Source organism: Anarrhichthys ocellatus, unplaced genomic scaffold (genome assembly GCF_004355925.1).
Source record: "Anarrhichthys ocellatus isolate YVR2014 unplaced genomic scaffold, GSC_Weel_1.0 scaffold39, whole genome shotgun sequence".
In the NCBI taxonomy this organism is placed as follows: domain Eukaryota; kingdom Metazoa; phylum Chordata; class Actinopteri; order Perciformes; family Anarhichadidae; genus Anarrhichthys; species Anarrhichthys ocellatus.
The window spans coordinates 1,119,650-1,141,693 of NW_022280069.1; the positions used below are offsets into that span (position 1 = coordinate 1,119,650).

A 22,044-nucleotide genomic window follows, 5' to 3' on the forward strand; every position below is an offset into this window, starting at 1 on the left:
TGTGTGTGTGTGTGTGTGTGTGTGTGTGTGTGTGTGTGTGTGTGTGTAATACCACATGATTTTGTGCAGTTTCATATTACAAGTACAAAAATGGCGCTACTGTCTGATAGCTAATTTAAATTTTAGTTGTAGCAGAAACATTGCTGCTGCCAAAGACAGGATATATAATGAAACTATTAAAACAGCACTTATTTAAATTTGGCAAAATATCATAGCAAAAAGGAATATCAACCTTTCTCAGAGGTAGAGCTGCACCGGAGGCCACAACGATCAGACGAGCACTGATTGCAGTTTCCTTGGTCGATTTCGATTTTAGCTGATTCCGTTTTTCTTTCTAAGAACTATAATTTACAACAAGGCTCCATATGCCTTCTTTATTTTTACCACCATCCTGAAAAATAGATCCAGCTGTCCAAAGTGAAGAGTGCGTCCTGAAACAAGGACTCCTTCACAAACCTCAATGTGACGTTAGCTGTATAGTGGCTATTTTACAGCCTGGAAATGCCGTTGTGATTCTAAAACAATGGTTGAATATTATAGAATCCAGGGTTACCAACTCTCTAACAAATTCTCTGTGTGCATCAGTCGTTTGCAACAAAAAAAACAGCTACATATTGATAGAGGTCCCTCGAGCAAAGCAAATTAACTCTCCTTGTTGCTGGCATCTGCAGGTGCCGTAAAGCACAGAGCAGAGACTGAGAAAGCAGAACTATTTATGTCAAAGAGAGGTTTAGAGAAGCTCCCGTCTTCTAGTCAAACTGCCGCTGGTTCTGTTGGGCTTCACCTAACACTGGGTTCGCCTCGGACAGCATGGTACAGTACGCCAATATGTTATCTCCTCCCATGATAATTGAATCTATGGTGCCTGCTATTCTAAACCTCCTATCACCAAAGTGTCAGAGGGCTTTAGTGGACTGAGCTCCAATCACAGCCGCTGATAACGTATGCAGACTAATCCCACTGTTTTACTGAGTGCAGCACAGATATGGCACCATGAAATAACCAAAGGTTGCCTTGTGAAGTGTGCCTGCACGTCAAAACTGATGTGCCATTATTAGTGGCCCTCACACTATGAGCATGTGCTGTAACTGCCTCACACCTGTTGAACCCCATTAAGTACAGTATGCTGTATGTTTGGGATGTTGAATCTTTGTTACGCATGTGTCGTACTATATCTTCTTTGGTAATACGCGTTTTCATGACATTAAGCTGAGCTGAGTTGAACCACAACTGTGTTTAGCGTAGCGGATCTTGCAAGTCATGTTCCCCGTTCCCTGACCCCTGTGTGTTTTTGTTTCTCGTCGGGTTCACCAGGCTGATTGAAAGCGGGTCGAGCCAAGCTGTCCCTAAGAGATGAAGAACAATTATAGTCATCTGTCCTCAATCCAGAGATAGACTAGGAACTGTGTCATGGTCTTATTACCCAAAGAGTTGTCGCTGAATGTGCAGCTGCATTGAGTAAAGTCCCTCCTGCTATTCATCCTCTGGGGTCAAAACAATCAGTCAGCAGATATATTGACAGCCACCACCATGATGAAGGATCCTCCCTTACTATAGCTACACAGAAAAACGGTGTAATGGATACAGCACGTGGCATTTTATGTTGTATTTATTCATTTAATTGACCAGTTATGTTGACTCTTGACTCTTAATTATTTTTAACTCTGTATAGCAGGGTCCTTTTTTTAAGGAAGCAAGGTTTGGAGTACAACTGAAAAGATTAGCCGGGTCATTATGCCTTAAGGAAGTGGCAAAAAGGCATTTCATTAGTCTGGGTTCAACAGCGCTTTAGTAACCCCAAGTCGAAATACTGCCTTAGAGCCAAATATCCTTTTGTGAATAACACTGAGGACCAACATTGGGCCTCCTTACAGTCCCATTCTTCGACAATAAACGTGTTATTTATAGGTTATTTACAGGTGCACAAGCCTGGAAGCACAGTTTACAACCTGTATTCTATATGAATTTCAATGACGCTGCAAAACCGATGAGCACGCAAAAAGTGTTTGTGGGGCTGCCCTGAATTAGATTAAAAACCAAAATAGTTGGTCAAATAAAAAGAGGGCAGTGACACCTAAATGATAATAAGATATAACAATCTCACCTTTTTGTCATTCAATGTCGTTTCCCTTACCCTAAAAGTACGATTAATGACTCTTTTGGCATTAGTTTCACAAAACTTTAAATAAATAAACATTAGCTAACTTCATTATTACAATTATTACAATTCTACTATGCTGTTCTCAGAGTTTAATTATGCATAACCTTGTTTTTGATTGATATTTCCACTACTAGATCCAGATGTGTGAACTGCACCTTGCAGGCTCTCCTTCATTCAAAGCATCTAAAAGTCTGAATCTTTGATTGCATAATCAGCTGCTGTATTAAACTCGACACAGGCTGCGAGCAACACATTTAATGAAAGGCAAATCTGGCAGAGAGCTTTTGATTTATTTATTTTTTGGCATTAGAAATCACACGTTAATGTAGTGAAAGTTGGTAAAACCACCAGCATATTTGCAGCTTGAGTTTAAACACATGCGTCTCATCTTTCAGAAAGGCTTATCTATCAGACCGTCGTTTGTTTGGCAGCAGTGAGATGAAGACCATAGGACCGACACGGTTCCTTCCACCTGGCCCATCTCTCAGCTGAATGAGCAGCCAGCGCTTCTTCACCAGCAGGACGCTTCAGATAAGAGCTGCACACTGTGTTCAGCGTGCTCTTCATAGACAGACACCGTAGATTACAATAATTCCACTAACATTTTGATCCCCTGAGCTGAAACGTCGATGGACTTGATTAAATGTATTTATCATTCTGAATAAAGTGTGCCTGGACTTATTATTATTATGTGGGGACTGGAGTGCCCGCTGAGCATTGTGAAAAAAAAAATAAAAAATGTCGTCAGCTTTGCAGTGTTAAAATGAAAACGATGTAAATTCAGGCAGCTGGCATTCTGTATTGACATTACTGTGCTGGGTTTAGGGTGGTGGTCTAGCTGAAGCCTTCAAAGATACGTATTGACCGCAGCCTCTTTGTGCCTCAGCGTACTACGAAACTTCGCTTGTACAATCTCTTGGATTGGACATAAATAATTCTTTATGTTGGGGTGATTTAGCTTTGATGGTGAACAGCTGATGTTTGGTTGTGTTAACTGAGCATTGTGAGCAAAGTTTGAAACCTCAGTATTTACCTCGGCTGGAGAGAGTGGAGGACTCTAAAGTCACGATGAAACCGGAGAGCAGCGGACATAAAAGCTGAAAGACCAAATGATCAAACTTCTGAAGAATTCTTTGCTTGTTCAAATCAGAAGACAATGTGTGGCAGAGACACTAAATAGGGCAGTCTTGTGTAGTGAAGGTTAGTCACTTTGTAGGCTGCAGGGCTGGATGATACGGCCAAACATTTTGTTACAATATGTTTTTTATTATGATCGATGTCTATAATTATCACAATATATATATTTATTAATAATAATAATAATGAAGCCCAATTTACAGTTTTCCGAGTATTCTCCTTAAGACAGAACCCTAAAAAAACTGAATGTTCATCGGGATTATAATACAGGCAACAACTATTTATTATGAGAACATTTACGGTTAAGTGCAACTGCATACGTCACATCTCACTGCTGTGTGTTAGCAGAATGTTAACACACGCGCTCTATGGGCTGAGTCGGCTAACTTCCAGTTTAGCCCGATGCTAACTTCAATGGAGATGAAATAAGTCAGTCATGCAGCTCCTCTAGACTTTTCAAACGTTATCGGACCGAATTTATCATTTTCTGACAGCAAAACGAGTGATTTCTCGAGGGTTGTGATGCTCAAAACTATTTCTCTGCTTGTTTTACAGCTGCAACGTAGTAACGTTACGCTAGGCCACACCAGAGCCTCAGACATCTCGGCTGCTGGTCGAGTGGTTTTGACGGTAGAGGAAATCGGAATCAGAAATAACTGTGTAAAATAATCAGTTGATCATCGTTATCGTGGAAGATGTTTTTAACGTGAACATTTTCCCCCCATTGCCCCCAGCCCTAACAGGCCGCAAGGGGTATGGAGGATGTTCCCAATATAACAAAAGTAGAGGCGAGTAAAGACAACAAGTGTATATAACATGACACAATCACATTTCAAGATCACCGTCAGCTACAGGTAGATTCTAATTCTGTGGGAAACACCGAAAGTATTTACATTATCAATTCATCTGCAGATTATTTTCTTTGATTAATCATTTAGTTTTTAAAATGTCAGTCAACTGAAAGTTTATAAGCTTAAACTGAGATGGGCATTTCTTTTAAACATTTCTGTCACATAAGATGAAAAGAATAGATGAAAGAAGAAAAGCCTTACCATAGAGAAGCTGGAACTAGAATGTTTGTTATTTGTACTTGAAAAATAGCTGAAATCATCAGTTATCAAAATGATTTGTCAATCTATCTCTTAGTCGATCAAAAGTTTTGTCAATACCACGCAGCCATTATGGTAATTTTGTAGGCTGTAAATCCAAGGGTTCATCCAAGATCCAAACAGAGCCAATAAAGTTCTATTGGTTTAGTCAACAGACAATATCGCCTCAGACGGTTTGTTGAAGAGCTTGTAAATGTTCACGAAAGACCCATCAGGGTTGATTAATCCATCCAGTAGCGTGGAGTCCTTGCTGCTAATCTGAAGAGCCCCTATGGTGCATCAAAGCCCAAAAAGAAGGGCGCAGCAGAGGTGAAGTGATCCACATCCACAACAACAGACCTGGAGAACCTTTAAAAAGACACTAAGCAGGGTGTTTTGACAGCTTCCACTCCACAGCTCTTAGATATTCATGACTACATGGCGCACCATCACTGCACTGTCACTTCCCATAAAAGTTCATCAGTGCACATGCTCACAGACTCCATTAACGGCGCCATCGGTGTATGAGGGAAAAATATGTTTTCACGCATACATCTTCCAGCGGGGATAACACATTCACTCATTCTTCACTGCTCACTTTTCAGCAAGTGCATGGAGCATGAACCACACACACACACACACACACACACACACAGAGTGAGAAATATTAGAAACGCCTTTCTGATGCTGAGCTTCAACCTCTTTAACATGTCTCCTCTGCTTCATCCACATCCACACTCTGTCATGGTTGAGGTAGATCTGTTGTAGCAGATGAAATTAATAAGGGGTCACGTGATTCATCTGGTCTACTGTACGGAAAGAGCAGGTGTTCCTATTTCCCACACAAAATGAACATTCACTTACACACACACACACACACACACACACACCCAGAGGAGTTGACACATGAGCACACATTCACACGGAAACAATCAACAACAAAAAATAAAACTATATGAGATACTCTGACATTTACAAACACACAGTTACACTCTCACACACACACACACACACACACACACACACTATGAATGGGTAAAGAGCAGCAGTTCAGCTGCCAGAACACAATGTCGAGCTCACAACAAATGCTGAATCTGAAGAAAGGAGGTCCTCTGCAGCCACCTTTCCATAAGTACTGTAATACATGACCTGATTTTTTTAATTAGAGAAACAGCGTGAGGGCATTTGTATCATCTCAGGGAATATTCATGAGAGAGAAAAGGCCCCATGTTTGTTTGTTTCATTGCACTCGCAAATCATTTATTTCCAGTTGTTGCTTTCAGCAGCCTTTTTTTGTGGGCACCCCGAGGATTAGACAGCTTCTTTGCACACATCTCTTTTTTTTATGTGTGTCTGTGTGTTTGTCCAGTTGATGCCTGGCTACAGTAGGACAACTGGAATTACCGCCTTGTGGTTGAATATGCAACCAGTGAAGTCGCAGTTTACATCCATGTCTGTCCAAAATGTCATCACATTCATCATTTTATCCTCGATTAAAAATGAAACAATATGCATAACCGGTCAAAAACGCTCTCAGTGGTTAACCGCTAACATCCTTAGTAGCAATATTAGCATTAATCAGAGTCAAATTTCCGGTCACTTGGTGAATGTAAGTCGAATATTCCCGCTCTTTTAACTCCTCAGGTAAATATCTATCTCTTTATGCTTCGCTATGTTCGCCAGCTGGTTGCTAACTGTGCCTGTCTGCTATGACGCTATATTAACTTCTGAGACTTGACGTGCTGCAAATGAGACAGATAATTCTCCCATGCTTTCACATAACGTTTTACATAACGTACGTGTTTCTAACCATGAGTGTTGTATGCGAGTGTGAGACATCATACAACCCTGAAGTGTGTTTATGTGAACACAGACATGTGTGTCACTGTGAATTCATTCATTCATCCGCATTACTGATGATGTCAGAGACCGTGAAGTGATGTCACTGCCCGCTCCCCGAGAGCTCACCTCAGGCCTCTCCACCCGTCGCGTTCTGCCGCTAATATGAACGGACATGTACCTCCAACGGGAAGCACATCCGCCCTTCACCACAAATAAGACATAAACAGCGGGCTTCCAGTGCGCAGTAGCCATTCCTGCCAGATGTCATTAGTTCACATCTTCACTCCCAATTCATGGCAAGTTAAGTGTCAGCGTCGTAACACTGTCCCCTTTCCAGAGGGTCTGAGAGGAGCGCTCGTGACGTAAAGTCTTGCCGGTTAAAATCTGTGAGCCTGCGAGAAAAATAAACAAATCTTGGGATGGTAAATCCTGTCCCTCAACAACAATCATGGACAGGGCAGGGCAGCCTTCCAGCAGGGCTGCTCAGTAATCACCTGAGGAATACTGCAGCTGCATGAGGCATCTCCAAAGTGCCTGAATGTGCAACTATGTGCATGAGAAAGCAGAGGGGGATTGCTTGAAAAGAGGAGCAGGCGGGGCAAGCTCAGCAAACCTTCCCTGGATTAATAAAAGTTATTTTGAAAGCTATAAACTATCAAACCCCTTGCAGAGTCAGGGACTCCATGAATGTATTCACATGGCTCACAATGTCTTGTTATTTCCTGCCTTCTTTTGCATTACAATAGAAATACAGTCCAATGTTGCTGGCCTATGCTGGAAGCTTACTGCGTTAGTGCGAGCTCTGTCTTTGGGGGACAGCTTGGCATTCATCATTCAAGCTCTTCCTGTATATGAACTCCTAGTCTGAGTTTATTCAGATGAGGTGACGACATCCCTCAAAAGATCAGACACAAACCCCTTCCTCCATTAAAGCAGTCAAGATAATAGAGTCCTGTTATCATATGAGATGTTGTCTTTACTGATATGTTCTGCGAGCTAAAGTGACAGAGTCCTGCAGCCGCTGCTGATGAGAATAGACAGGCGGACAAGAGCTGGACACAAACCTGACATCCCAGGAATAACTTTGCAGTTCCAGATTAATGCAAATCAAACCTGTTTTCCTTTTTCTTTATGGTGTCACATCTAGAATGTGAAATACACTTATATCGCCACCAAGTATATAGCTTTATTTAAATTCTTATTCTTCTAAATCTGGCCTTGTGTGTTAGACCTCTCTCAGACCTTGAAGTAAAGGGGCAATTAATAAAGCCAAACAAAGCTGTAGCTGTGTTAACCCAGCTGTAAAAAATGCTGACTGGACAATATGTTTGCACTGCAAGACATCATATTGAAATCACCACCGTTTGACACTCCACACCAACTGTCGTTTATTTATACCACAAATCCGATATTCTCCTTTGAAACAGAAAGTCCAGCGTTCTCCACTTACAGTATATGTGAGTGTTGACAATATTACATCCCGTGACAGAAAGTAGCCTAGCGTACAGTAGTTCTGTCATATGTTCATTTTCCACTACATTGCATGTATTACATAAAGCAAAGCTGCAGGACCTGGGGGTCATGACATGACACTGGATTGTAGCATCTGCAAAGCAACCTTTCACCCATAAATACTGTAAATGTCGGCATGCGCCAGAGCGGTTAGAAAATGTTAGTGTTAGCGTGCAAATAGAATTACAAGAAAAGTTCATTAGATGCAACTACAGACCTCTTACAAAAGAGGTGCACACGGTGCTACATTTCTATCTGTGAGAGGACTAGCTCATGTCAACACATCAAAACATTTTAACAATGAACAGTGGATTAATCATTCTCTTCTGGATTAAAAATAATAATAATCACATTCCAAAAAATGGCCTCTTTCGTGTGCTGCTCTTTGGACGGGAGCATTTATTCCCTTCTGTTCTTCAATGGCACTAGTAAATACTGAATGCTCTTGAGTAGGGTTTGCAATTTTCCAAATGTAAATGTGAGACTGAAGTGTGATCCAAAAATGAAAAGTGTGGTTCTGGCACCTTCTCATCGCCATCCATTCCTACCTGTTTGACAGTGTCGTTAATCACAAACAACAGAGTCTTACGCTCTGTTACTCTATTACATTCAATCCCAGCCAGGAAAACATATCACTATTCTGGAAGGCTGAAGTTGATCAATCACAAACATAAGACGTTCAATATTCTAACTTTCTTCCTTACACACACACACACACACACACACACACACACACACACACAAATTATTTTCTAAAAACACTGTCATCACGACCACCTCTAATTCTGATCATTTATACCGTTGGATAATGGCACATCTCTTCAGTAGCAGCAACATGCCTGGATGTGGTCTGATACAGTAGAGGAATACTCAAATGGTGTGTGGGACTGTGTGAAAAGGAGGCTAAATTTACCGTCAGCTGTTGAGTGAGCCTGCTAACCTTTATGAGGTCCTATGAGTGGAGGTAAATCACCACTACACACATAGTGCACACAATGACATGAATACACACATAGAGGCACAAGCACACGCACACACACACACCGGCATACAGACAATTATAGCAAACATCATTCTCGTGAAGCCCTCAGGTAATACATTTGCTCAAATCTACATCTGAAATCGAGGCACAACCTACATGATGAATTTAAAAAAACACATTTGATTGAAAAACCTTTAAAATGGTAATTGAGTAAACAAGTGAGCCTGCTCACGACACAAGCATACAAAGAGTCTCATTAGATACCTAACAGCTAACAAATGGCATCTACACTTACAAAACCATTAATTGTAAAAACAAAAAAGAAAAGAATAAAGCAAAGTTTATAAAGGCCAGAAGGTAACTAAAGTCCTTTTTTTGACACACAATAGTTCCTCTACCTTCTGTTCATGTTGAATAATGATTTTCACACAAGGACATTACCATTCAAATCTACCCCACATATATTACTTCATGAATACACAAACCGTCATTAAGCCACCATGCTACTTAGCCACTTTTCAACGATTATACTAGATGGCAGAAGAAGAGAACTCAATCACAGTAGATACAGCTACAGACCAAGCTAGAATATTGAGCCCTGCCTTTACAGTACTGTCTGCTTCCTATCAAAGCCTCCACCTCAACACTTTCCACTTATTTCAATGAGCTATATGTACATAAAATGAACAATAAATCTAGCATGGTGCTGAGGCAACTGGCATCCAAAGAGCCACCGCCTTAACACCATTTGTTTAAACACTTTTAACAAGTGCTGAATGTTCAGCTTTGCTGTGTTCCTAAAGCTCAAGTTCAGATTTATTTTTTGACTAACAGTCAAAAGCCCAAAGAAATGTATTTTACTGTCGCATAATACAAGGAGATGTAACAAATCCTCCCATTTGATAGGTCGGAGCGAGAAAAACAATACAATGAATAATTGATTATAAAAACAGTTTTCTGGTGATTGATTAATTTCAGCTCCAAAAAGTTTTACATCCTGAAAAAGGACACAAGCATGAACGCAGAGAATCACAAAAACCCACATATGGTTAATGTCTAAAATATTCTTCACATATAGATATTCTCTTTTGATACTTAAATACAAAGAAAGATGCATCTGGTTAATTATTTATTCATTCAATGTCTCCGCCCACTTAATCCTTTTCTGGCACACACGGGGCTACAGCCTATCCCAGCATGCACTGGGCGGATGGCAGGACACCTGGCAGGTCGCCAGTCCATCACAGGTTGAACTCAGCTAGGCAGACATCCACTCACGCTCACATTCATATACCTACAGGCAATTTAGAGTCTCCACTTGCAATGTAGGAGGAAACCAGAGAAAACCCACACAAACGTGCAAACTCCACACAGGAAGAGCCAGGAGATCAAACCTGGGTCTTCTTGCTGTGAGGCGATAGTGTAAAACCACTAAACTATCAAACCTGTGGCGGTTACTTTCATGACCACATCAAGTGCAGTGGAAGACTGTTTTTGGTCATGAGGAGGATTTTTACAATGTCCATATTAAATGTATGGACATGTTGGCTCAGGACTGAACCTGCCACTGTCCAAACTGAATAGAACTCAAGTGTAGAAAAAGTACAGGCACTGATTCTTTTCTCAATTCATTGTTTGGTTGATAACATGTCAGAAAATAGTGGAAAATATCATCGGAATTTCCCAGAGCCCACGGAGACTTCTGGAAATGTCTGTTTTTTTTTTGTCCGACCAACAGTCCAAAACCCAAATAAATGTACTTTACAATGATGTGAAGCAGAGAGAAGCAGCAATCCTCTAGAAGCTGGACAACCGCACATTTTTGGCATTTTTGCTTGAAGAATTACTTTATTACAGTAATTGCAGTTTCATTTTCTTTCAGTCGACTAGGGCTGTACCAAATTTGAAAAAATTTTAACATTCAAAACATGAAACTTTGAATGTCTGTCTTCATATTCATGACATCGGCATTCTAAAAATGTGTAAAAAATAGATTTTTTTAAATTGTGGTTGTATAAATAATTAGATAGTTAGATGTTAGATTGCTGCTAGACCGCCCTGTTAATACAGGTGCTGCAAGGGGAAGAGCAGACAGTTCTTTGACCGCAGTGAAAATATTGCGTTAAATGTTGTAAATTTATAGATCTATTTACAATACATTTTGACTTTTCGACAACGCTCTGGAGTTATTGGAAATTTCAAATCACACGAGTCGAAACAATCCTACGAAGGCACCACTTGGATCTAATTCTACAAACGCTAATACTAATAATATTAGTGTAGCATTTATCTGCAACGGTGCACAAACACTGGCTTTAAACAGAATGGATAGACTGTGCAGCATTTAATTGTTGATTTACAGTTCAAATGTCTACAATCTACGAATTATTTCAGTTCCTGTGGTGAATCCTGTTTACTCCCTGCACAAGTGTGAATTTCACATTGCAAACTATACACACCTATATCTCACCAAATAAAGTCTCCCCTGAAACTACACAACTATACAGGAAGTGCACGCACAAACACAACAGTGACATTTCCTGAAGATGGCAATCATTTTTTGTTCAGGTTCACACTTATTCCGAACAGTTTTGTCATGGAAATGCTGTCATTCTAACACCCTGGGTAATTATTATTGAATAAAGATAAAGAATATTCATTGATATTTCACAGCCACACCACGATATTGTTGCCATGGCATTGTGCCTAAAATTGCCTTAAAAAACATTGTAATTTCAGAATAGAGCTATTCACAATTATGTACTTGTATTAAAAATCGAAATATTTAAGGGAAATGTGCTGCTAGCAAGAGAGTTGATAACTTTGATATTGTTGTACTTACTTGCACTAATAAGGACAACTGTAAAAAAGAAATGTTCCTAATTTGAGGCAGAAAATGTGCTGCATCATAAACACTCCCGTTGTTACGTGAAGGTCACAGGTTTCACACATTTTCCAGAGTTGGATGGAGGCTTTGGCTCAGACGAGCTGGTACTGTATAAAAATCTCCATGACCTGATTTGACCGCTGCTCTCTACTGAGCTGAAGGAGACTGCAGCATCTCAGCCTCAGACACGCAACGCACAACATGCACTGTGGAAATGCAACGAGCAAAATAAGAAAAAGATTATTTGAGAAAACATGCACGAAACACAAAGAGGTATAACTAGAGGAATGTCTTTAATGAACGGCTCTACAGGTGGCTGATTAAACACCCCGATGGTGCAGTATAGACCTGTTCAGTGTAGCATGCCGAATTCTGAGCGGAGAGCACTATATTCCTTATTCGGACATTGATAGTCTGACACTGATGTTTAATCCAGCTTCACACTTCAGTGCACAGAGATGTTTGTTTTTTAATATTAATTTCAGAGGCCATTTTTTTACAGCATACTACATGTCAAAGGGAATTATAAAATCCCCCCCAGTGTGTGTATACTTTTTTAATTATGGACATTATTATTTAACATAGGCTTTCACAGCTAGCATAAAATATCAGCAAAATATATATAAATATATGTTTCTTATTATATTTCATAAAAAGTGATACCTTAAATACAATACAAACAGCACACTTTGTAAAGTCGTCTATGTTTGAAAACTTGTAGTTTCGAACACGAGGTGTCACTTTTTTTTTTTAAACAGCGAATGTGGGAAATACAACCGTAGAGAAAAGATGACTGGAAACAATAGTTCAATATTACTATTGAATAACAATAAAAAGGCATCTTTTTTTTTTTTAAATAGTCCATCCATTGGTCACCCCATGACTCATACTACTGACATATGTACTGTAACTTCTCACACTGCCTAGGGTATTTGGCTAAAACCTCACAACTCTGAATCACGGGCATCCATGGGATTGGATGACATCATGCCTGCAAACCTTATGAGCCAACCGTATCCAGAGGGAGATCATTATCCCGGATTGGCAGCCCACTGATTGGTGCAGGAAAGAGGAGGCAGCTCATCCTGACCTTTTTGCTGTGAGTGAATCCTGACAAGATCTCTCTCTCTCTCTCTCTCTCTCTCTCTCTCTCTCTCTCTCTCTCTGCAAAGACCCATTGAGTCATTCCACTCAGGCTTTGCAGCGGAATTGAATTACCCACCCACCCAAAGTGTAGCTGAATCTAAAAAGCCACTCCTCCCAGCGACTCAGTTCCAGCAGCCCCCATGCAGATTCCCCCAGTATCACTGAAGCACTAAAGGCTCTTGGAGCTTCACTAAAGCTAGATTAGTGTTGGGCAACAGATAAGAAAAAAAGAGAAAAGAGGATCAGCTGACGACTGAACTCAATCTATTAATATAGAGCAAAAAGACAGAGAAAGTGACGACACATCTGAAGTGACGACACATCTGGACTAAGGATTAATATATTCCTTTCCAAAAATAAACCATGCAGAGCCTTTCACTGACATAAAAGTAAAACATTTTTGTCTGTGGAAGCTTATAAGCGGCCTACCTCACACTGTATGCAGATGACTTACTACACTATTGGGCCAAGAATAGAGTGCTGCAGGGATAAGTCCTAAAACCTGGAAATTAGTTTGCATTTTTGCACTTCAGGTTTACTTTCTTAAAGTCAAGAGGTTTTATGAAGTGTTTTTTGGTTAGATGGCTGAAATAAGGTCTGTGGTTAACAAAAGCTTAAGAGATTTTAACGTTTGGTTCTACAACATCAAAAACGTGTCGTGCAAAAGCGGTTGGTAACAAGTGGCTGAATGAGACTACAAAACGCCATCACATTGAACACTAGTCCACCGATAGCTTAGTGGTGATGTGATGTAGTTTATTTCTAGCCTCACTTTAGCTGTTTAATAAAGGGGCATTCATTTGTGAAGACTATCCTGCTGAACAAAACGTTTAAGTATAATGAGAGTTTATTTTCTGCAAAAATCCAAAATAAAATGGAAAGTATCCCGTTGGCTCTTTGTCGAGGGAACCACTGCGTTGCTAACTTACGGGTTGGCCTAAAAGAAATACGTCATCCCTGCAGCACTCTATACAAAAGGTCTCAAAAGGTTGTTAGATCATCAATGGGTCCACATGGTCACAGCCCCTGGTGTAGTATAGACATTATTTATGCTGCCGAGGTCAACTATTGATTGACCTCCTGGGTATCAAAGACTTTGAAATGTCTGCCAGATAAATCGTGTTTAAACAAGCTTCGTAAGCAACTGCACCACCCTGTGTGCTTATTTGTTGCATTGTTTGAACGTGCTGATGAATATGTAAAAGTATATGTGAGCGCATTCAATTGAGGCCCTGTTGAGCGTTGATTGACCTCATGTCTGCAGGCCAGAATAATGTCATGAGTGATATTTCCTCAATATCTTGACATCGTTGCATGTCTTTGACCAGAAAGCTTTGGGGGGTACTTGAAAAAGCTGAATGCACAGTCTTGTTTGACATTTAGAAGTGCTGACTTCCCACATCTAGAGGGGATTCGGCCAGCAAATGTAAATCGTCCGTGAACTTGGACAGGGGCTTCTTTGATTCATGAAACTAAAGATCTGTCAACACCAGCCGAGAAGCTCTCCAGCTGGAGAATTCAGGCCCTAAATGTGTGATTAAAAGCAAATCACTTCCCCCCCCAAAATGCTCATCGCTGGTCGTCTCCGCCGCTGATTCCGCACAACACTCGCAAAAGTCGCCGCAAACACATCTCCAGTACACTCGGCGCCCCCACTGGAGAATGAATGGGCTCTCTCTTTCCACAGATCATCTAGTACACGGGGCTGGATGGAGCTCGCGCATGCAGTACAGTAATAGCCTAACAGATGATGCTTCTTGGCACAGTCTGAGCAGTGGAGGGGTGTAAGACAGTCCCTTATGTCACATGGGAGAAAGAGAGGGAAGGAGAAGGAGGGAGTAGAGGAGTGCTGCAGTGCATTGGCGGTGTGCTGTCTCTTTAACTATGGCCATGCTTGACAAGAGCTGCTGTATCAAACTACTGTAAAATCGACAAGGCCGGGGATGGCTCAGTGGCTGGCTGCTCGCTTCCATAGTGTCCATCTGCTCTCATGGATACAGCCATTGTAGAGCAGGGAAAAGAGAGAGGGAGAAGAGACAGTGGGAGAGCGTGTGTGTGTGTGTGGGGGGGGGGGGGGCGACCACAGCGGAGGAGAGGGAGGGAAAAGCAAAGCAGAAAGAGATAGACTGAAAGGAGGTGTGAGTTTAAGAGAGCGAATGAGGGAGGAAAAAGATTTCGCCAAGATAGGAAGGCCCATCTCTGCTGCTGCTGCTGCTGCTGCTGCCTCCCACTAACTGCCTGTTCATGTGAGCCGGTACTTGGCATGACTGCAAATGGCTTGCCAGGTACATTAGCTTAACACACTCGTCAATGTGGGCTCAAATGTACATCTGCAAGATCCGCTGATCCCCCCCCCCTCCCGGTCTGTGGATCTATATCTCATCGCAAATCAATGTCACACTCATATCAGCCGTCTTACCACATATTTCATCTGTGGATGTTGAGTCACTGTGCGGCAATAAATATCATACTGTGTTACATAACCGCTTCGAGTAACCATGGTGCTTCTATTGTATAGGTGGACAGGGGAGATGGATAGAAGATCTGTCCAGAGTCTGTTGAGCGTGTTGGCCAAAATACACGCTGGGGCTGCGACTAACGAACAGTTCCACAATTTCTCAAATGAATTGTTTGCTCTGTGAAATAGTGAAAATGATCGCGATTTCCAAAAACACAAGGTGTCGTCTTCTTGGCTTATGTTGCCTGATCAACAGTCCAAAAAAAAAACCGAAACATATTCAATTAATGATGTAATAAATGTGCGGAAACCAACAAATTCTCAATATTTAGCAAGTGTTTCTACTTTATGTAAGGGAATATATGTGGGGATTTCACTTCATAAATAATGGACAGTAATTCATGCTCGAAAATACAGCTTTGCAGGTGTCATCTCTCCATTGAGGGTGTAATATTTAACACTACTGATGAAGTAAGAACCATAAAACCCCAACAGCCGATTGGTGCGTCTCCATATTGATTTGCATCGCAATCCATCTTACGGCTAAACCCCCGAGCAGTTGTACCAAATTGGATGAGACCAAACACGGCTAAGCTCCGAAAACAATGTCTAAAATGAAACACCGGTGTGAGATCACAGAGAACGAGTACTCAGTGCCATCGCTGACAGGTTTTTGAAGGTGCAGCACTGTGTTCATAATTTCCTGGCAATGACACCCAGAGTGGGCTTGCACGCACACACACACACACACACACACACACACACACACACACACACAGGCAGAGCATCTCACCAACATTATGCAACCAACTTCTATAGCTGCACTTGCACAAGAGGGCATTTTGGTCATTATCTGCTTTGCTCCGAGGGAATAAAAAAGCTGAGCGAAAAAAAGGGTGCCGAGCGACCTGCCACAGTTAAATTTGGCCTCTTTTTTCATGTGCAGCTCACGCGATGACTCCAGGGTCACGGCAAAAGTCCAGCGAGCTGAGGGGTTGAGCTTTTCAGGTCGAGATTATGGTCTCCATTTTGGAGGCACCCCCATATTGTTTCGACAAGGGGTTACAGGTCTGACGAGTGAGTGCTCGTCTCCACACATAAACCAGCACTCTCTCGCTCTCTCTCTCACCCCGACAGTCACATGCAGCACACCTCCACTCTCTCCTGAACCCACACACTGACTACACACCGCTCGTTCTTTCTCACACACACACACACACACACACACACACACACACTCAGTTCCTCCTCCCCAACCGGTGCAGTTTTTGGCATCTAAACCTCTTGGATAACAGGTACTCACACACACCACGAAACCCCCAAATCCTTCACGGTTCCTCCAAACTTTGCACTGGGTGTTCCAACCTATTCCGGTCGGACTCTGATGTTTGAGGATCTCGCTTTACTTTATTTTATTTCCGAATTAGCTTCTCATCACACACACTCACACACAAACACACACACATACACTCACTGCAAATTGAAGGCTTCGACTGGATAGAGTTGAGGCAGCTCACTGCAGCACGCCTGCTCACATATAGCATTAGTCACAGTTGCAGTGCAATGATACCGAGGGGAATCTGCCTTTACCGTGCACTGAAGCGCCTTTCACCCACTCACGATCGAGTATGGGGGAATAAAAGACCAGGCAAGAATGAAGAAGCCCTCTCATTCTGGTCATCGACATATTTTAGTGGGCCAAAGTTGTTGTTTTTTGCACACAGGAGGCATGATACAGTCCATTCAGGCTGTGGACGAAATCCCAAATATATAATCTACCAACAGCAGCGTTTCAAAGGAGATAGTAGAAGCACTCTAAACTCCTTGTACTACACTGAGAGTGGCTATAAGAACATAATTAGCATTTTACGACAAAGACTATAATAAAACCACCAAGTATTATTAGGGCAGTATAAACTCCTTACGAGAACCATATACCCTATAACACCATAGGAATATTATAGAAGATAAAAAAAATATATATATATATATATATTATAGCGTGTTCTCCCATTCACGCTGTGCAGCAGCTCTCAAACGGAGGAATGCACTTGCAAGAGTAGACCGTGACACCAGTAGTCTGCACATGCATACCTTATTACATTACTATAATTGCCGCATGCAAAAGCACGGACGCACGCTGCGCTGGAACCATGTGTATGTGTGTGTGTGTGTGTGTGTGTGTGTGTGTGTGTGTGTGTGTGTGTGCATCTATCGAGAAGGCACTTCAGGCAATTTCTATGCACCTGTCGGCTATGGTGCTTTTAGATATGCTTATCGCATATGATAGTGTCAGAGAGATAGAGGGAGAAGAGAGGGGCAGAAAGAGAGAGAGGGAGAGAGAGAGGATGGTGAGGAACGGGGGAGGAGAACAGAGAAGGAAGATGCAGTGGATGACAAAAATATATATAAAATATCTGCTCTGTCTTACCTTGAAAGGGAACATAGGACATGTTCCAACGGCATTGAACGTATGCTTTGCGTCTCGGCGGTCTCTCGTTGCTCAGAAGTAACGGGAAACCAAATTAGAAATAAAATTGGATTAAAATAAATTTTAAAAAACACACGCGATACAGCGCTATTCACAGTTGGAGCCGAAGGAGAGGCCAATATTCCGCTGTTACAAAAACTGGCATCATAATCCACGACCGCTTATAAAGCGCCCGGTTCCCGGTGCATGATAAAAAAAAAATACAGGATGCAGAAATATGTGTATATGTGTGTGCGTGTGTGCGTGTGTGTGCGTGTGTGTGTGTGCGCGTGTATGTTTATTTGCACGCTGCCGTTGAGGTGTGAGGGTGAAACACGAGTGAGTGTGTGTGTGTGAGAGAGAGAGAGAGAGAGAGAGAGAGAGAGAGAGAGAGAGAGAGAGAAGGGGGTGGAGGACGGAGCAAACGCATGTGTGCGTGTTTCCGTATGTGTGGGCGCGCACGCTTCCCAATATCTATAACCTATCTTTAGCATAAGCATTTTTACATTTTATGCTTGCCTCTTTGAAAAAAAAAAAATGATCGGGCTAATAATGTTTCAGTGAGTTTAAATTCACTGTACTGCTTCAGGCTACAGTAGCCGAGTGTGTGCAATGCCCCAAAGGTAGTTCATGACTTTTACATAGCGTCATTTACTTATTCTAGTGAAATTATATGTAGTTTATTTCAATTCAACCAGTTAAGTGTAGGCTGCAACGTTAGGTCTGTCATACCAATGTATCCGTGGCTACACTGTAGTTTTGAATTAGCCTACAACACGTGATTCGGCCGACAGGTTTGCTTCCATATGCAGGATTTAGACTATAAAATCTGCTGTTTTTGGCTCTTATTAAAACTCTTCGCCCTTACAGACCTGTTGAAAACAAGCCAATTACAAGCTTCTCTGACAGCTAACTTCATAGATGATAACAGGAACTGATGATACATTTTGACGTTAAAGGTGGATTTTACTTGACTGCAACTCCACCGACTCATTTATGTGTTTCTAAACGGCGAAATGCGACGCTGGGTGTGCAGCGCACCTGACTAAACCACAGGAGCTGCATTAAGGTGAGAAGCTGTGGAGCCAAAATGGCGCCCTGAGCCGTAGTATGCTGCGTTTAGGTGACGTGGGGAAAATATCAATTAAGCTAGTATGGGGTGTTATGAACGACGCAAACCATCATTAGCTAGCTTATCGCGCCTGATGAAAGGCTGAATTAGCAGCAGCTGTACGTGTTGTTAATATATATAACGTTAGTCTAATGCATGCACAACTTTGGCTAATTTTGGCTCACTTTTGGCTAATTTACAGATACTTACATGTCTGACACGATGTTGTCTTCCTTCTGTTCCTCCTCCAAAGACATAGCACCTTTGAAACGTGGATTTAAAATCCTCAAAACAAACTGAGCCAAAATTGTACTTTTTGGTGTTGCTTTCAACCAAAAAAAGACTTGAACAAGTGAAGGCTAGCATCACCACTTCTGCCCCCCTTCAGAGAGACAAGTGAAGGCAGCACAGTGCAGCGCCAGCCTTTGCTTTAAATGTTGAGGTTTGGCCGCCACCTTGCGGTTTAAACCAGCAGCTGCAGCTGAAGCTGGGGCTAATTCAAAAAAAATTAACGTTTTTTTTAACCCAAACACTATCTAGCTAAATGAGGGAAACTATTTAACAGGGCAGGAGAGAGAGGAAGCTCTATACCCCTCCCTTTATTTTCCATATATCTTTTGAATTAGGGGCACAGATTTTCCTGGGGACATCATTTCTGCATCATGCCAAAAATAAAAGTACAGGACTATGCTCCAATAACAAAATCAAATGACAAAATGTAATTTTTTTACCAGTCTGCCTAGTCTACTTAGTGTCAATTAAATTCCTAATCAACACACCTGTGCACCTGACACTTGTCATGGTAAGAAACGCACAGGTGTTACTAATAACATTAACAATGGCTCTGTATTGTCAAGGTGTCTAAGTATGACAGTGAGCTCGCATCCTCAATACAAGGAGCCCGAAACCAAAGCAGCTCAATGAAATTCAGACGTCAATAATTTGATCATTTACACCTGTGTTTTTCTACTGTGTGTCAAAATGTGATTCATTTTTTCACGTGCCTTTTCACAAGATCATTAAACACAATGTTTGACTCAACAGCTGCAAAGTGGGCTAACGCTTTCACAATAAAGACAATAAGATATCAGTTGTTATTGCTTCTGCTTCCTAGAAATAAAACATGCCACACAGGCCTTTTAACAGAGATGCAGTATTAATCTCTGGAGTCATTATTTAGCATTTCCATTCATCGTGAAATCTCGTTTTTTCTGGCACAAACACAAAATCAACATCTGGCTTTTATGTTGGCAGCAGTTGTAAATTTTCTCCCCAAAAAAAGGAGTAAATCTTTCCGACCAGACACATTTGCCTGTGATGTGATTTATCATCCCCCATCAGATTAATTTGGAGGGATTCTCGCCATCGTTGTTTTATTACCACCTACAGTGGAAGTGATTAGTGCCAAAAGAAAAACAGCCAGCCTCCGTCTACTTTTGCCTTGAAGATAAAAAGCTCTTTCTCGAGGTAATGTTTATGATTATGTACTACAGATGTGCATTATTAGCCTATGAAAATAGCATCTTTAAGTGTTTTTGGGCCTTTTGTTGAGCAGACAGTTCTCCCTGTAGGTTAATAATGACCTGGGAACATCCTACCTCTGAAAACCAGAATACATGTATAATTAGGATGAAAGCTGTGAGGTGGGTTTAACACTATTTGTAACATTTTATGGTAATAGGTCTCGTAAAAAAAACTTCTTATATCATTGAGATAACCCATAAATAAACCTGGGAGTGAGGTGAGATCAGCTGCAAATACAACACAGAAAAAACTCATTTGCATCCACATTAATTTATTACTTAAGATGCAGATTCTTTTTTTCTTCTCTATATGAAACCCAAATTCCTTCAGGATCCAAATTGCTCCATAGACTGAAAATTGGGAAATTAAAACTCACCTAATTCCCTTGTATTTTAACTCTCAGAGGACTGTGTCATAAGGGTGTCTCTTATTGTTAGGAGTTTATTAGAAGTTTAAAATAAATACTGGCCCTGTTCTTTGCTGTCACTAGATGTATTTGTTCTGAATCAATATAACTGATGTTCCTGGGCCTTGGTAGCTGAATTGATCCAGAACAATGATGCTGTTTGGATCCCAGCTGGGGACCACAACTCTCTGAAAATACCAAAAATAAATAAAAATAAATATATATTTGAAAACAAACACAGTGAAGTTTTTAGGAGATCGACCACAAGATACCGTTTGACTACAAAAGCAATTGGGTGGCATTCACTGGCTGTATGAATTGATCAAAATGTGAATGAAGTTTTGAATGAAGCCTCCTGTGTCCACTTCAAATGCAGCTTTTTTAAAGTCGTTCCACAAAGGTAACCCCAAGGCTATCGATTATTCTCTTAAAATCCTCTTTAAGGACAGCATCCATCATTTCAGATACAAACAGATGGATGCTGAACATTTCCTTCAGCAGAAAAAATAAGGTCTGAAATTGGTTATGTTGTTTATTCTGCACACATGACATCTATCACACTTCTGTCCATCCTGGTAGAGGGATTCCTCCTCTGTTGTTCTCCCTAAGGTCTCTTCCTCTTTTTTTTGGGGGGGGGGGGGGGGGGGGGGGGGGATGCGAGGGTCCTGGGACTGAGGATGTCGCATGTGTACAGATTGTAAAGCCCTCTGAGGCGAATTTGTGATTTTGGGCTGTACAAAAGTAAATTGAATTGAATTGAACTTACTAGCATTTTCTGGACATTTTCACTGCATCTCATGGTCTTCATCAGCAAATGAAAGCGACTCAGGTGTCATCACGTGAACTACAGTCTGTCGAGAACATGTGGGGTGATAACAAGTGGCGCCTGAGTTATTTCCATTCACTGATGAAGAACAGGAGATGTTGAAAGCTCAGTAAAAAACCTAATAAGTGGACCTTGAGTCGAGATTATTTTGTCACAGATACTGATCCCATGAACCAATGAACTGCCGTGCCTGAAGTTGTTCTATTTGGCCTCTGAACACATCAACTGAAAATGTTTATATTTTGCTTCATTCAGTTGAATTATTTGCAAGTTATTGTGTTATTTCTGTTATTATTTAATTTGTCTTAACATTTAGACAGTTACACTAATTTTGGAGGATATAGATGGTTTTGGAGAGACACAACAGGGTAAATGATGACATAATTTAGATCTATAGACAGATAGATGGATAGACAGACAGATGGATAGACAGATAGATGGATAGATAGACAGACAGATGGATGGATGGATGGATGGATAGACAGACAGACGAC

General features: G+C 41.3%; 1 protein-coding gene across 10 annotated transcripts in view; it reads right to left on the bottom strand.

Annotated features, from left to right (window-relative positions):
- Positions 1-18,022, bottom strand: part of syngap1b (synaptic Ras GTPase activating protein 1b) — a 126,529-nt gene extending 108,507 nt beyond the window's left edge. For all 10 annotated transcript variants that reach the window (XM_031867336.1, XM_031867340.1, XM_031867334.1 and 7 more), the window contains exon 1: positions 17,645-18,022. In XM_031867336.1, the coding sequence (XP_031723196.1) occupies positions 17,645-17,666 (22 nt within the window). In that variant the 5' untranslated portion in view covers positions 17,667-18,022. The remainder of the gene's footprint in view (positions 1-17,644) is intronic.
- Positions 18,023-22,044: the final 4,022 nt, after the last annotated feature.